This window comes from Hirundo rustica, chromosome 2, assembly GCF_015227805.2.
Source record: "Hirundo rustica isolate bHirRus1 chromosome 2, bHirRus1.pri.v3, whole genome shotgun sequence".
In the NCBI taxonomy this organism is placed as follows: domain Eukaryota; kingdom Metazoa; phylum Chordata; class Aves; order Passeriformes; family Hirundinidae; genus Hirundo; species Hirundo rustica.
In genome coordinates, this window is record NC_053451.1 from 43,762,941 (window position 1) to 43,778,062 (window position 15,122).

At 41.0% G+C, this 15,122-nt stretch overlaps 1 protein-coding gene across 2 annotated transcripts in view; it reads left to right on the plus strand.

Moving 5' to 3' along the window:
• Positions 1-724: 724 nt before the first annotated feature.
• Positions 725-15,122, plus strand: part of DDX10 (DEAD-box helicase 10) — a 166,945-nt gene continuing 152,547 nt past the window's right edge. Inside the window, exons 1-8 of one of the 2 annotated variants that reach the window (XM_040055438.2) lie at positions 725-919; positions 5,547-5,607; positions 5,865-5,995; positions 7,660-7,818; positions 8,276-8,396; positions 11,099-11,288; positions 13,318-13,444; positions 14,733-14,895. In XM_040055438.2, the coding sequence (XP_039911372.1) occupies positions 743-919; positions 5,547-5,607; positions 5,865-5,995; positions 7,660-7,818; positions 8,276-8,396; positions 11,099-11,288; positions 13,318-13,444; positions 14,733-14,895 (1,129 nt within the window). In that variant the 5' untranslated portion in view covers positions 725-742. The remainder of the gene's footprint in view (positions 920-5,546; positions 5,608-5,864; positions 5,996-7,659; positions 7,819-8,275; positions 8,397-11,098; positions 11,289-13,317; positions 13,445-14,732; positions 14,896-15,122) is intronic. The other variant, XM_040055439.2, reaches the window with a different exon arrangement.

A 15,122-nucleotide genomic window follows, 5' to 3' on the forward strand; every position in this document is an offset into this window, starting at 1 on the left:
AGAAACGCTGAGAGAACTGCGATTGTTCAGCCTGGAAAAGAGGCGGCTTTGGGGTGAAGACCTAATTGCAGCCTTCCACTACGAGGTGGGGACCTACAAGAAAGCTGGAGAGGAACTTTTCACATGAGCAGGCAGTGATAAAACAAGGGGGAATGGATTAACACTAAAAGAAGGCAGGTTTAAATTCGACATTTGGAAGAAATTCTTCACTGTCAGTGCAGTGAGGCACTGGAACAGGTTGCCCAGAGAAGCTGTGGACGCCACATCCCTGGAAGCGTTCAAGGCCAGGTTGGATGGGGCTCTGAGCACCCTGGTCTAGTGGGGGGTATCGCTGCACAAGGCAGAAGGGCTGGAACTGGGTAATCTTAAGGTCCTTTCCAACCAAAGCCATTTTATGATTCCCCCACACCACCACATTGCTGAGGACAAAATTTATGCCAGCACTATGCACATAACGCTTTTCTGTTACGGCTTCATTATTTTTTTTTTTCTTCCCTTTCCGTTTTATAATCTCTGTGACAGCATCTTTCCCTTGCTGCGGCACGAACTCGTTTTTTGGGGAGATACTCCGCAAACCACGACGCCTCTCCAACACGGCACAGCCGCCCCCGGCTGGCGCCGGCGGATCTCAGGCCGGGCCGGGGCGGTGCCTCCCGGCGGCGCGGCCCGAGTGACGCGCTCCGCCTGCGCCCGCCCCGCCCCGGCCCGGCCGAGCGCGACCCACGCGGGGCGGCGGGGCAGCATGGGCCGGCCCGGCGGCGGCGCGGCCGCCATGGACGCCGTGCGCAGCTTCGAGCGGTGGAAGAAGAAATACACCCGGCGGACGAAGAGGCTGCGGCTGCAGCGCAAGGAGAGGAAGCGGCCCGAGTGGCAGGTGGAGCGGGAGAACATCGGCCGCCTGGTGCAGCGCTACCCCGAGGTACGGCCGGGCCGGGGAGCGAGGGGCCGTGCGGCTCTGGGGAAAAGCGGCTCCTCTCCTCCTGCGGCGTGCGTGTGGATACAGCCGGGAGGAGGAGGGGCGGCATCTGTGTGTGGGTCCTGGGCAGGGCTGTCGGTGGTGCCTGGAGGTAGGAGCCGTGTTGGGTGGCACTGCTCTGTGGCGGGCAGAGGGCTTGTACTATCACGAGGTAGAGTTGATGCTCTGTTCTTTTTCCCCAGGCAGAGGAGGAGGGGCCAGTAGCCGCAGTTCCAGTGGTTTGGGTGGAGGTGACTGGACAGGCTGTGGAGCCGGGGGCAGTGGGACCCTCGGGCGGGGGAGTTTATGGTTAGGAGGGCAGCGAGGAGGAGGAGGCTGAAGCAGGTGGTGGGAAGGCTTGTAACCGGTGGCACATGGCCCCTCTCACCAGGCAACGTGGGTATCTCCACGACAGGCAAGCCATCAGTATGAATGAATGTGTTGTTTAGCCTCAAGCCAGGAAATAGGTGTTTGAATTCGGGACCTGAAGTGAGTGGTGTTGGTTTCGTTACCCAGATCCCCCTGAATTCCTGCGGGAGATAGTCAGCTTTGGAATCACGCTGATCAGTGGAAAGCACTGTAATTGTGAATAACGGGCTAGATGTGTGCTGCCTGTGGTGCTGCTCTGCCTCCTGCCAACTTTTACTGAGTTTGCAGGGCGGTTGTACTTGGTTGTGCAGCACTCGGCACAGCTGGTGGTAATGACTTTTTGGTGGTTGTGATTTAATTGAGCAGAAAGTAACGACAAGAGGTATAGAAGAAACACACTGTTATCATAAAGAGGTCACATTAGCTCCATTAGTTAAGATTCAGCAAGTTAGTATTCTTGAGCTTCACTGGATCATTTGCTTTGCTCCTTGAAAGCAAATGGCATGTTCCTCTACTCCTAGCCTTGGCTATGTGAATGTCTATGGATGTTTCTGTGTCACTAATGTGACTGCACATGCATCTGTTTCTGGGCATGAATGATAGTTCTGTGTCACTGTGCAGCTTGAGGCAGCAGAAGTAGGGATTGGATAGTGGAAGGTTGTGTTTGTGTGACCTTATCACTCTCTACAACTTCCTGAAGGGTGGTTGTAGAGAGCTGGGGATTGGTCTCTTTTCCCAGGCAGCAACTGACAGAACAAGAGGACATAGTCTCAAGCTGCTCCAAGGGAAATACAGGTTGGATATTAGGAAAAAGTTTTTCATGGAAATAGTGATAAAGTACTGGAATAGTCTGCCTGAGGAGGTGGTGGAGTCACCATCCCTGGATGTGTTTAAAAAAAGACTGGATGTGGCTCTCGATGCCATGACCTAGTTGAGGTGTTAGGGCATGGGTTGGACTCGACGATCTTGAAGGTCTCTTCCAACCTAGACCTTCCAATCCATTCTGTGATTCTGTGTGTTGTTTTAGGTGTTGAAGAGAAGAGACTTGTAATGTTCAGGCATGTTTTCATCAGAATTAAGAAAGAGTAAACATATGCATGTATTAGGATAGGTCTGGGGGCTCTTGGTCTCACCTCTGCTGTCCTTTTGCTCTGGGATTCTCTTGCCTGTGAACATATGGTTGAATGCCCACCTAATTTTTGTCTTCAGTCCTTCAGATATTTGTTTCTGGTTCCTGGCAAGGTTTTCCACTGGGTCTTTAGTGCTTCTTCTGTATTACCCTGGGTCTGGTTAAAGTGGGAGTAGAAATTGTGAAGACGTGCCATGTGCTTGGGTCTTCAGGAGTCTGCAGTGAGTTCTGCATGATGCAGATCCCTTAGGGACAAGGGAAGTAGAAAGCTCTTGGGCAAGCTCCTCTCTGTGAAGAGCAGTGGCTGGGGTCACTGGCACGCAACGTGTGTGGGTTAGATTTATGTGTGCATGGAATAGTGGTAGAATGGTTGATGGATTCAAGATGATCCAGCTTGGCCTCCTGTCCATAATTTCGTGTGTGAGAATGACTGCAGTGGATAAACAAGACAAAATTAATAATGAAGGCTCAACCACTATACTTTGTTACTGGATTTTTTCTTTTTTTTTTCATTTTTTGACGTGATGGCAAGTGTTTTGGCAGCATAGCTGGAAAATACAAAATTTAGTTTCAATGTGTCTATATCATGGGACCACTTTCTGTGTTATGTGTTCATAGATGAGCTATTTGCTGTTGATCCAGTGAGTTTGTTTCCTGACTGCCAGGCCATTGAGGGACATGGTCTATTCCAAACAGTTGTGCCCATGAAAAGCATTAACAGCCTAACTGGTGTGATTGTTAAAAATCCTTTCTAGTCTGCTTGGTGTCAAATTAGTTGAGTTAGATCAGAATAGCGTTTGGAGTCTTTGCAATGAGCTGGCTGCTCTCATAGGGAGGTGATTAGAGAGAGCTCATTGTTCCAGGTTCCCAGCAGATGAGCAGAGGTAGTGACTTTGGACAGGGAAACAAACTAAGAAGTTGGTGGTGTTTTCCACTGGTGCATGTAGATGTGGAATAGGACTATCAGAAGATCTGCCTCAGACATCAGTCCTTCTTATGCCTTCCATCTGGACCCGACTTAAAAATATACCAGCACCTTCGGAGTTTAAGGGTGCTACAACATAACATTATTCAGCTCCTGGAAGTATGTAGGGCAAAGAATAATATAGGAAGCTTTGTGACGTGGCCTTTCCCAACATTCCTTGCTCTTTTAATACTGTTTTCACTATTTTTTCCTTGGACATCTTTGAAAGAGCTAGGCTTATGCATGTAACAATTTTTAAATTGATTTAGAGAAGTTTAGGTAGAGTAGAAAAATATTTATCTTCTTTTTTGATTAATACATCTATTCTTACTGAGTCATCTAGAGTTAAAAAGAAGTTGACTGCTGAAATACTTTAATTATTCAGAACAATTTCAGATTGCTGCAATAACCCATTTGATGTAGCACAAGCCTGTTAAAATCCGTCCCTTTAGTCGCGCATAATTGATTGCGTGAATTCTTTTTTGATGTTACTAAAATAATTTTCCCTCCTGTAGGCCTACTGTTTTTCTGTGCAGAGAGACTCTTGGCTGAAATTAACCAGATACTGTATACGTCACTGAGTTGTAAATATTTAGCATGCAAAATAGTAAGACTGAGAATTACCAACTGAATTTGGAAGTACTTGTCAAGAATTCCAATTTATGAAAGTCAAAAAAAGACCTTTCTTTTGATGATTCTGGTAGGATTTTTTCCCTCCTCCAAACTAGTGTTTGGTAAGATTTTATTTGGTCTGTTAGGACACAGTGAAAGTTTGAAATCTACTTTGCAAGAACTTTGCCTGAAATGTGTCAAAACCAGGTTTTGTTAAAAGTGTTATTACCTTTTACCTGTTTTTACCTTTTATTTATAGAGATTAAGTTCATTTATTAAGTTTCTTGTCTTGATTTTACTGGGGAGAGCTAGGCTGAAAAGACTGCTGTTGTGATTTAGATGCTTTAAGCAGCTATAACCTCTCAGTTTTCTATAACAGGCAGAGCCTGTAAAAGGCTTTGTACTTCAAAGAGATAAAAGGCTGATCTGTCATCTCAGTAGCTATTTATCTGAAGCCTTCCCTGGAATTGTTAACACAAGATGTCAGGAGGGTCTGAAGACTATTTTGCTTGGTCCCTGATTTGGGAGATTTCTGTTCAGCAGTTGGTTAGAGATAAACAATACCTATTTGAAATGCATGAGCTGTAAGCTCCAAGTCTGACAAATCTCAGTTTATGGATTTTAGTCAGCATGCATTCAAAGCTGTATAGTCTACCTTTTTTTTCAGGCTTTATAAATACAGTAGTTTCTATATTTTTTTTTCCTTGAGTTTTGTGGGGTTTTTGTCCCGCTACTATTAGTTGTGAACTTTGCCTGTTAAAGCTCTTCACGTGTGCTAGAACAGCCTGGAAAATACTACATTTTTTCCAAGAGCTCTACTTGATGCCTCATCTTTTTAAATCATTGAGCAAACTCATGGACTCAAACGCATTTTACTGGGGACTGTGTGTGTGTTTGGATAATTAACAGCTCTCAAATATGGGTGCATATGGAGAATTAAGTTAGTAGATGTCAGGACAATGAACTGCTTTCTTAGTTGGTGTTTTTTTTTTTTTAAACCCTGTAGGACAGCTCTAAAAATTTAAATACACCAAGTGCTAGAGGTTGGTGAATCTGGTGAGCTTCAGGACATAGGTGAATCTTCTCAGTCAGGTAGATGTAATATCGCTGCAGCTCTGGGTGCCCAAGTACACCCTGCAGCGAGGATGAGCTTATACTTCCAGTAGATCCCTGCCAGGATCTGAAAACACAGATCTGAAAAGGACATCTGGGCTCTAGTAAGGTGGAGACCAGGGGCCTTCTGAGTTCCTCTTCTGTCTAAATTGCTCTGTGATTTTATGATGGTCTCAACTTTAAACTGTGCTATTAGCCTGCAAGTATATTGTTACATACTGAATAGTTTATGGTAAATCAGTGGTTTCGATTAGGTCAAACTAGTATAGACTGCCTGACTAGCTAACTTGAATGAGGTCATACTGAACTACTATGTATTTATGTTAACACCAACTTACAGAATGCTATTCAATTCCTCTCTTATGGTTGGATTGTAAGCATTGATTAAAATTGCTTTGTTTCAGATAAATGCAAGTGAAATCCAAAGGTTTTCAGATTTTCCATTGTCAAAGAAAACCCTTAAAGGTGAGTATAGAACTTTTCTTTGGAAAATACTAGAAGTAAAAGGGAATACATTGTTTGTCTGCATCTGAACTTTTTTATTTTCTTTAAACTAGTTTTAGTAAGTTTTAGTAAGTTTTAGGTAAGTATTGCCATGTACAGCATTTTCCAAACAGAGCAATGCAGTTGTGGGCCAGACAAAATTAAATAGTTTTTTTTTTCTTTCTTCTTGTTCCTCTTGCCCTCCCACACTCTCTCTTTTCCCACCCTGCAAATACTAGGACTCCAGGAAGCTCAGTACCGTGTGGTAACAGAGATACAGAGGCAAACCATAGGTTTGGCTTTGCAAGGTAAAGATGTACTTGGAGCTGCAAAGACTGGATCAGGCAAAACTTTGGCTTTTATTGTTCCAGTAAGTAATTTACATGCTTCTATTTCTACTCAAACCAAGTTATCTGTGAAATATTGATGTCAGTCAGCTTACATTAATAGATCCTGAGAGAAAAGTTAAAATTCAAGTGTAAAATTCACTCAATCTGAGTGTTTCAGGGAAGCCATGATGCTTAGGAATTGAATAAAGCTGCTTGAGCTTCTGAAAGAAGTGTATTTTTTGTGCTAGGAATATTCCTTGACTTAAAAGGATTAATTTTGATCATTACATTAGTAGACCCTGTGTGATTTAGGAAGTCCTTTGTTTCTCTCTCAAGAATGTTCTTCTGGTACAACTCTAGTTGTCCAGTTTTTCTGGCATTTGAAAATGAGGGGTATGAACCAGAGCAGTGGATTTTCCGTTCCTTAGATTTTTTTAGATGACTAGTTTTCACTCCTTTAAAGTGCAACGATTTGGACCTGATATAACAAAGTTAACCTTAGTGATTGTGGACTTCTGTCAACTCCTTAGAAATCACTTCTAAGTGCAAGCAGAACAGTGGGATGAAAAACCCTGTCATGGATGTACACATCTGACAGTTTTACTCAAATCATCATGATCTGCGTTTCATTTCTTCTGTTTGAAACTATAATTGAGACATGTGCTTAAAGTGCATATATAAGTGGATACAAACACCAGAGGGGATAAATATTTTTTAATGGAGTTACTCTGTGTTAAACATTACTTGCATTTTTGTAAACATAAATTTCTTTTGAGCCTATTACGTCAGTAACTGTGAGAACAGTAGTAGGTGCTTTGAATAACCTCTTTAGTAAAGATGATTTATGCTTTATGCTGCTTTTTAAAAAAAGTCTTATTAGTAGAGAATAAAAAATGTAGGTGGCTTCAAAAGTCTTGTGAATTTGAAAAACAAGTGAGATTGTTATTTAATCTAAGAGTAGAAGTACTTTGTTTTACAAACCTTATTTTAAGACAGTTTTAGAGAAGAGATCTAAGAGAGGAGCTGAAGAGCTGAGGAGTGGAAAAAAATTAATTGTGCAAGTACACTTACCAGCTTACACTTACACTTACCAACTTCAGGTATTTATACCTGTAAGGTGCTTGTGTTAGGATTAGCTGACTAATACAGTGTTTCTACAGTATGAATTCATAAGAGGAGTATTAATCCTGGTGAGAGCTGTATGGCAACTTTAGTTGGAATGCTCTGTATGTAATGTGTGGATAATACTGCTTCAAGTCTATAAGCCAGAATTAAAGTTTCAGTAATTAACATTCTTCTAGGTGCTCTTTCTGTTCCTGGTTCCCACAAAACCTTATGAGCAGGGAAATTCCTCATATTCTTCTACACTGATTCCTATTACCATATAAATGGCCTAATTTCCAGAATTTAGCAGAGTAGAATTAATTGTGAAGTGTTTATGATTTTCACCCATTACTATCTGTCATAGATTGGTGCTGGAGAATTTTGCTACAGTGAGTATCATTACCATTAGTTAAAATTTATATATCATCAATCTACGTAAAATGTGCGCTGTTTCTTCACGTCATTATTTTAATCAATGTGTCTTCATCTTTTTCTTTTTCTTTTTTTTTTTTTTTTTTTAATGACACTTTTTGTTTCCAATTTGTTGTTGCACATTTTCCTTCTGAGGTTTTTGTGATGATAACATGGTAATTTCTTTCAGGCTTTGGAACTCTTGTATCGCCAACAGTGGACCTCAGCTGATGGCCTGGGGGTTTTGATAATATCGCCTACCCGGGAGCTGGCGTATCAAACCTTCAAGGTTCTGCGTAAAGTGGGGAAAAACCATGAATTCTCAGCTGGCCTTATCATTGGAGGAAAGGTGTGTGTCCTCCCTTGGAGTTTGCTGTAGGGAAGCATAGCTGAGTGCTGTATCAAGTGCTAGTTTAGGAATGAAACCCTGGGCTCAAAAAGTCAAGGAGGAGAATAGTTAATGGGAACCTGTCGGTGACCCACTAATTTTCTTGTGTGTATTCTGTGTCTTTTGAAGCTTTTTGAATCATCTTTAAAAATCTTTTCAGTGTCCATGACTGGATGGACCTTCCTGCCGAGTCTTCCAGGACTATCCTGTTAATTTAGATTACTCTAAAATAGTTTTTGCTCAAGGCACAGGTGTGAGCATGCTGAAGAAATGGTGGTGTATCTGTGGGAAGAGGAAAGGCTGCTCCTTGACTATGTTCTTTCCAAAAGCTGTTAATAGGTTAAATTGGCCTGACTGTCTCTGGTACTGGACTTGTAGTCTGAACAATTAGAGCTAAGCTGGATTAACTCCATTTCAGGATCTGAAAGAAGAGTCTGAAAGAATCCACCACATAAATATGCTGATTTGCACTCCAGGACGGCTTTTACAACACATGGATGAAACTTCATATTTCTATGCATCTGACCTGCAAATGTTGAGTAAGTTTTTAAACTACTTGAAAGTACCTGGGAATATATTGTAACAGCTCATAATTGTGCGCAGCACTTCCTTGCATAGAAAGTTTATTTTTGTCATGGTGTTTAGATGAAATGGCATTTAAACTTGCACTTATTTAAATTAAATTAGAAAACAGCAAAACCCCTTTCTTGTGTGTAGTTTCTCTGAAGCAGTTGCTGAGCATGCCTTCCTTAGGGTGATAAGAACAACCAGGGGATTTAGTAAGGAGCCCAAACCCCAGTGTAGTGCCCTGTATAGTCTTTTACATTTGTCTTTACTAATGCTAAGCTTACCTTTCTGGCTATGGCTCTTGTGTCTTTCCTGACATGATAGTTAACTAGCCTATATGGGATATCCACTGCAGTGTGTGTATTTTGGGCCAGTTCTAGAAAACATTTTTCTTTGTGTTTTAAGACAGATCTCTGCTCCTTTTATCCTTTTGTTTGCGTTGTTACCATTGTTTTCATCCTTCCAGCCTGAACAAAAATTTTCAGTGTAATGAAAAGGTTTGCCTGCAACTAAGAATTGCATAATCTTTAGCATAGCTTGAGGAATTTAGAAGCAATTAAGAAGATAATGAAGCTGATAAAATGTGAAATTATGCTTGCTACACTTAGTACAATTCATGGCAGTTAGACAAGAATTGCATTAAATCTAGGCTCTTTTAAATCTTTGTCTCTGCTACTCGGCTTATACCCTACATTTCAATGGTAAATTCAGCTTAGGTACAGGAGAGTGCTTTCCCCTGTCACAAATACTACAACACTGTTGTAATAGTTTTAATTTTGAAACTGGGCACTAATTAATGTAGTGGTTTCATGTTCACTAAATTCTGGTCTTAGTACTTTTTCTGTGGGAGAGAGACTAGGAGAAAAACAATACAGGCTCAACCTTAAAAATTAACAAATAGTTTTATTAACAGACACTAAGAATAGAAAAAGGAAAGTTGGAAAAAAACTAAAACAGAATGAAACTTCAAAAACACTCTTCCCTCCCATTACAAACTGTTCACTTTCCTACAAAACAACATAAAGAGACAAAACTTGTAATTTTTAGTCAGTTTCACTATCTGACAATAGTCTTTCATCAACTCTTTAGGGGAAGAGTCTCTCTTAGAGTCATGGATCCCACTGACAACTTAGAACAGTTCTCTTGTGGGTTTTAAACTGTCACAAAAACAACCGCCCGGAGAAACCTGCCTTTGTGACCCTCCCAGGAGCAGTTTCCCAAGCTGCTTATGGGTCATGGGTCTTAGACTTTTGCATACTGGGGTGTCACCTTTTAAAGATGAATAACTCCAAAGCAAAGGATTCTTCATCTCAAGGTACAGAGATATCTTCTCGCTTCTTCACTGGTGTAGAGAGCTTCTCATCTTTATCTTTGTTTAAGCATCTTATAAGATTAATATTACTTAATCCATCACAAACACCTTTGCTCAAATCTACACACAAATTAAAACAATCATCTCCCCAAATGCATATCTTTCCCATGATTTAAAGGAATGACCTAAATAAAGAGTTCATTTCCATGGCTCAAGTAAGAATGGAACAACCAACTCTTCAACCCTCTGTCCTAATAGTCTTTTCACTCTCGCTCCACTGACTTCATGCTGTTCTTTATGTTCACTCTGTCCTTTCTTACTCTCTCAGAGAAGGGCTGAGCTCTGGAAGCTTCATGTTGCCAGGAAAGGGTTAAATCTGCCCAGCGTCTTTGTCTCTCCCTCTGTAGCTCCTGGTGTTAGATGTTCAAGGCCACGCTGATGAGGGAGGAAGAACACACAGAAACACAGAGATCTCACACAGAAACATCAGAGATCGGAGCACCCGGGCAGTCCGGAATCACAAAAACCAGGCAGGATCATAAATGCCTTCTCAGCCTACCCCTCGGTGTAAATCGGGGTGGCCTCGGCCCAAATGGTGCCCATAGCTCCTATCAGGGGCCCAGCAGAGATCTCCCCTGCTCCAGGGAAGTTTAGAGAGTTGTTGTAAAGCAGCAACCTCTCCTTCCCCACCCCTTCACCCAGGAGCCGATGGAATCTGGCCAGGCCTCAGGCCAGCTCCCCTCAAAAGTGGGGTGCAGCAGGCCCAGCTCGATGTTACCTGTGTCTCTCTGGCCAAAGGAAAGAAGGAAAAGGCCCACCTACAGGAAATCAAGGGTTTTTATATGTTACTTCCCAAAGTCGTGGCCAACAATTTTCAGTGGTTAGAGCAGATGCCAATATTCCAACTAACTCTCTGATAGGTCCCTGTCTCTTCCAAAGCAATTCCCAGGTCCTGACCTGGAGAATTAGTCTACATTTTTCTATAACTAAAAAACCAAACTCTGTACTAACCCATGACAACTGTATAACATTCTATGCTTTTATTTCAGTAATAGGGCAGGGAGTCCGTTCACAAATTGCCAAACTGTTTACTCGAGATGCTGGTATTTTTCTTCTGTGTGTGAAACTGAAGGCTGTAGTGCATAGATTGTGGGAAATGCTATGATTTGTGTTGCAGGTTTTTTTAAAAACATGTTTTATGAAGTACAGGGATATCTAAAGAGATTCCTGTTGTGCACAGTAGTTAATTTAATCTCTGCATTTTAAGTATGGATAGAATTTCATGCTATATGGATTTAATGTAGAGTTTTTTAAAAACTAAATCAGAACCCAGTTTTTTCTCAAATTTATCTTTCAATCCAGTTCTTGATGAAGCTGACAGAATTCTAGACATGGGGTTTGCTGATACGATGAATGCAATCATAGAAAATCTACCTAAGAAACGCCAGACCTTGCTTTTTTCAGCAACACAAACAAAATCCGTGAAGGATCTTGCACGGCTGAGTCTGAAAGATCCAGAATATGTTTGGGTTCATGAAAAAGCCAAATTCAGGTATGTTGGGATTTTTTCCTGCCCCCCCCGGGGAGGGTTAGATAGTGATCCTCTTTAGCTGCTTCTCTGACAGTTCCCTGAATCAGAGGTTGTGTTGTGCATGTGCCACTGGATCAGTGTGTGATCCTGCTGTGTGCCTTCCTGAAAGCAAGCAATTTCCACATAAGAGAGGACTAGTTCTGACTGAATCACTACAGGGAGGCTGAACCTGTGCTTGTCTTGACTCCTCGGGCAGCTTCTCAGACTGGCAATTTTTTTCCTCAAGAGGTAGTTGCAGAGTGGATTATAGCCAGTGTCCTGGGTCTAGCAGCACTCAGTTCTGAATAACTCCCTTTTTTTGGTTGTTCAGCTTCCTTGCCGCCCCGCATGTGTGTGCTTACTGTGCAAAACCACCACAAATACGGTTTGTCTGTGTGCCCTTTATAAATCCAGCTTTCCAAGGACATGCTTTCCTCTTGGGAAAGTGCAGGATGACAGTCTTGTTTGTGTATTCAGTATTAAGTGCCCAAAAGAAAGCATGCAGTGTTAGCTCATGTGAGGTAACTCCCATGGCCTCCTGATGTGCTTCATTTTTTGTGCATGTTTAGGGCTCTGGCCCTGTATGCACAAAATAGATTTGTCCTGCCTTACAGTTTGGAGTAGGATGGGAGGCCCTTGCTGGAAGGGAAGTATGTAGTGTGCCATGTTCAAAAAAATTTAATGTATCCCTAAATGAATGTTGCTTTTTGGCACATAATTTTCTTTTGAAATCCAAATGAGGAGGGCTATTTTGCATTTCTGTGGGCTTGATCATCTGAGTGTCAAATGAGCATGGATGATTCTTTTTCTGCTCTTCTGTGAAGTATGCGTATATTTCCATATGTATGATGCAGGAGAAAGGTAAAGCACAGAGATAAAAATGGCTTTCCTGGGAGCAAACAAGAAATCATCAGGAAAATGCATGGCAGAACAACATTGAACCTTGAAGAAGTTTTTACTATTTGATTTGATTATCTTGGTATTGTACTGCAAATACCTTTTTTTAATCAGTAGTACTATTAAAGGCATCTTAAATAAACATGATTGCCAGAAAAAAAAAGTGTGGTTAAGACTGTCTTAGCAGCAGAGAATGTACAAGCCTCGTTTGTAGTCTTCATTTTGGCAACTATCTGTTTCACAGATCTCCCATGTTTGGTGAAGTCTATTTTGAAGTACATTTAATTTTTTTAAATATTCAGGAGAACGAGTTAGAAAAAAGTATTAATTTGTTTTAGAATTTACTGTCTTAGGTTATTACCTTATAAAAGCAATTTCCTTTGAAAGAGTTGGAGAGCAAAAAGTGCTGTGGCATAATTCAAATTAAATAACAGAATAAAAACTGGAGGAGTGTCTTGTAATTTCATCCTCCCCAGTGACCACCTTTAGAAGGGTAATTTTGAAGACCCACGGTCTGTTTAGGGTGAAGCAGAGGGACTGCAAGAGATGAGCATTTAGATGTGTTTCAAGGACAAATATCCTGAAGAATTTTTTTTGTTGTTTTATTTCTGCTTTTAAGAACATAAATGTGAGTTCAGATGACAATTCAGAGCTTTAGAAAGTCACTTTGCATCTCTGTGTAATCAGGAGAAGAACATCAATGCTCTTTTTGTATGTGATTAGACTCTGCTTTGACATTGCCTTAAGCACAAATGATGCTTTAATAGGACTAATAGACGAAATTGCATTTTGAGTCAAGGCAATTTGAATGTTGCTGCTTAGACATGGAAAGAGTTTGCCTTGCTGGAAGTAAATGAATTTAGAAGTAATGCCAAAAGTCATCTGTCCCTCCCCACTGGCTTTTAATAAGGGAATTGATGTAGCTTTCAGATGAAGATGCTAAGACTTGTTTCTCAAAGTGGGTGAGCTTTCCAGCCTGATTTCTTTTCTCCTTTTTCAGAGTATGTATAAGGCACTCATGGCTTAAAAGAAGGATGAGACATTTCTGTGATTTATCTAAATACACTTTTTTGGTGTGGTTTTGTTTGTTTGTTTGTTTGTTTTTCTTCTTTAGTACCCCAGCAACTTTGGATCAGAACTACGTTGTCTGTGACCTTCAGCAAAAAGTAAACATGTTATATTCTTTCCTGAGAACTCATTTAAAAAAGAAGAGCATTGTGTTTTTTGCAAGCTGTAAAGAGGTATGTTATGTTTTCTCCCTCCTTCTGCCCCAGAATTTTAACACTAATAAACTGAAGATAGTCATATAGATGTCAGTGCATCAGAGAGATGAGTTTGTGGAGTAATTTGCAACGGGAAATTGCAGGAAATTGGAGGAACAAAACATCACCTACTGATGCACGTCATTCAGGGCCTGGCTTCAAGGCAGTTCAGTGACCCAGGCTCAATGCAGAAAGGTTGTGGAGATCTGAGTGTTCTCAGCCATTTTTGTGGTCTGCTGTTAAAATGAATGCTAAAAGTTAATGTCAGTAAAGCCCAGCTATTTCAGTTCTGTCTTTTGACATATTTCATAGTTAGCTTACAAAGAATTTTAGTAATTGTACTTGCTTTCCTTACAAGTTTTTAAATCTAATCTGCCTGTTCGAGAAGGTGTGATTGTGAAATAGTACAGGCAAAAGTTTTTCTTATCTGCTTGTGTAAGTGTCCTGGGACCATTACGTTGCAGCTATTTGCATGTTTGTTTGGGACAGGTATTTGTACCTCCAACTACTGCGTGAATCAAGTATTTTACAGTGCAAGTATTGCTTGCTAGTGTAACACAAGACTAGTATTTTACAATAATTGACCATTTTACAATGGCCTAGTAAATATTCATTGCAATTCATTCACCTGTACAAGAAGTTGCAATATTTTTGTTGTTCTGCAGTTTACTGGTGAGTACACTGAAGTGTTTGGCTTAGTTGTACAGAAATTCTTGGAGTTGCAGCTGTTCCTGCAGTATACACAGTTTATGTACTTACTTTCTTAAAAGATGCTAGGTAGCTGCCTGCTGTAAAATAATGCTACATCATGGGTACTGTGGGTAAGAATAAACAGGCTGATTTTATGAGAGAACGTTGAAACCTGAAATAGTAAGCTGAGACTGTAGACTGATTTGAGTTGCAAGCATAAAACACAACACTCCTCCAGTGCTGTCTAAAAGAAACTCTTCTGATGGACTTTTCATACTTTGGTCCTTTGCATGCAGCCTAAGTACTCATGTCCCAAGTTGTTCTTGCTGTTACCTACTCTTTATTCCTTTATTATACTCTGGTTTCCTTTAGGAAATGCCATTGAAAGGCATGGCAATTTTTTGCTTTTGTCTTTTAGTACCTGGTTGTGTAACAAGGTCTCAATGTCTTTTTTCTCTGACATGGAGAAAAGTCTGTGTAATTTGATGTAGTATGTCAGTTGTTACATATACTGTATATGAACTTAAAATGTTTAACAGTGCATGGTAATTCTTTCCCCTCCTGATTTGTTGGGTAGGTTCAGTATCTGTTCAGAGTGTTCTGTAAGCTTCAGCCTGGTCTTCCTGTCCTGGCACTCCATGGCAAGCAGCAGCAGATGAAGAGAATGGAAGTCTACACTTGTTTTGTTCGGAAAAAGGCAGCAGTGCTTTTCGCTACAGATATTGCAGCTCGTGGCCTGGGTAGGTACCAGCAGAAGCAACAGCTGAATCTTTTGAGGCTTCATCAGGCATTATACTCTAAAGACTGACCCAGTTTTTGAAAAATGAAGCTGTAGTTTGCTTAGGAGCTCAAAATAGAGATGCTTCTTAGAGTTCTGCTGTTTCATTACTGAAGAGGCCCACTTCGTCTGTTCTTACCATTTTTTTTTTAATCCCAGAGAAATGTGTGTGGTATGGAAACAGTGATA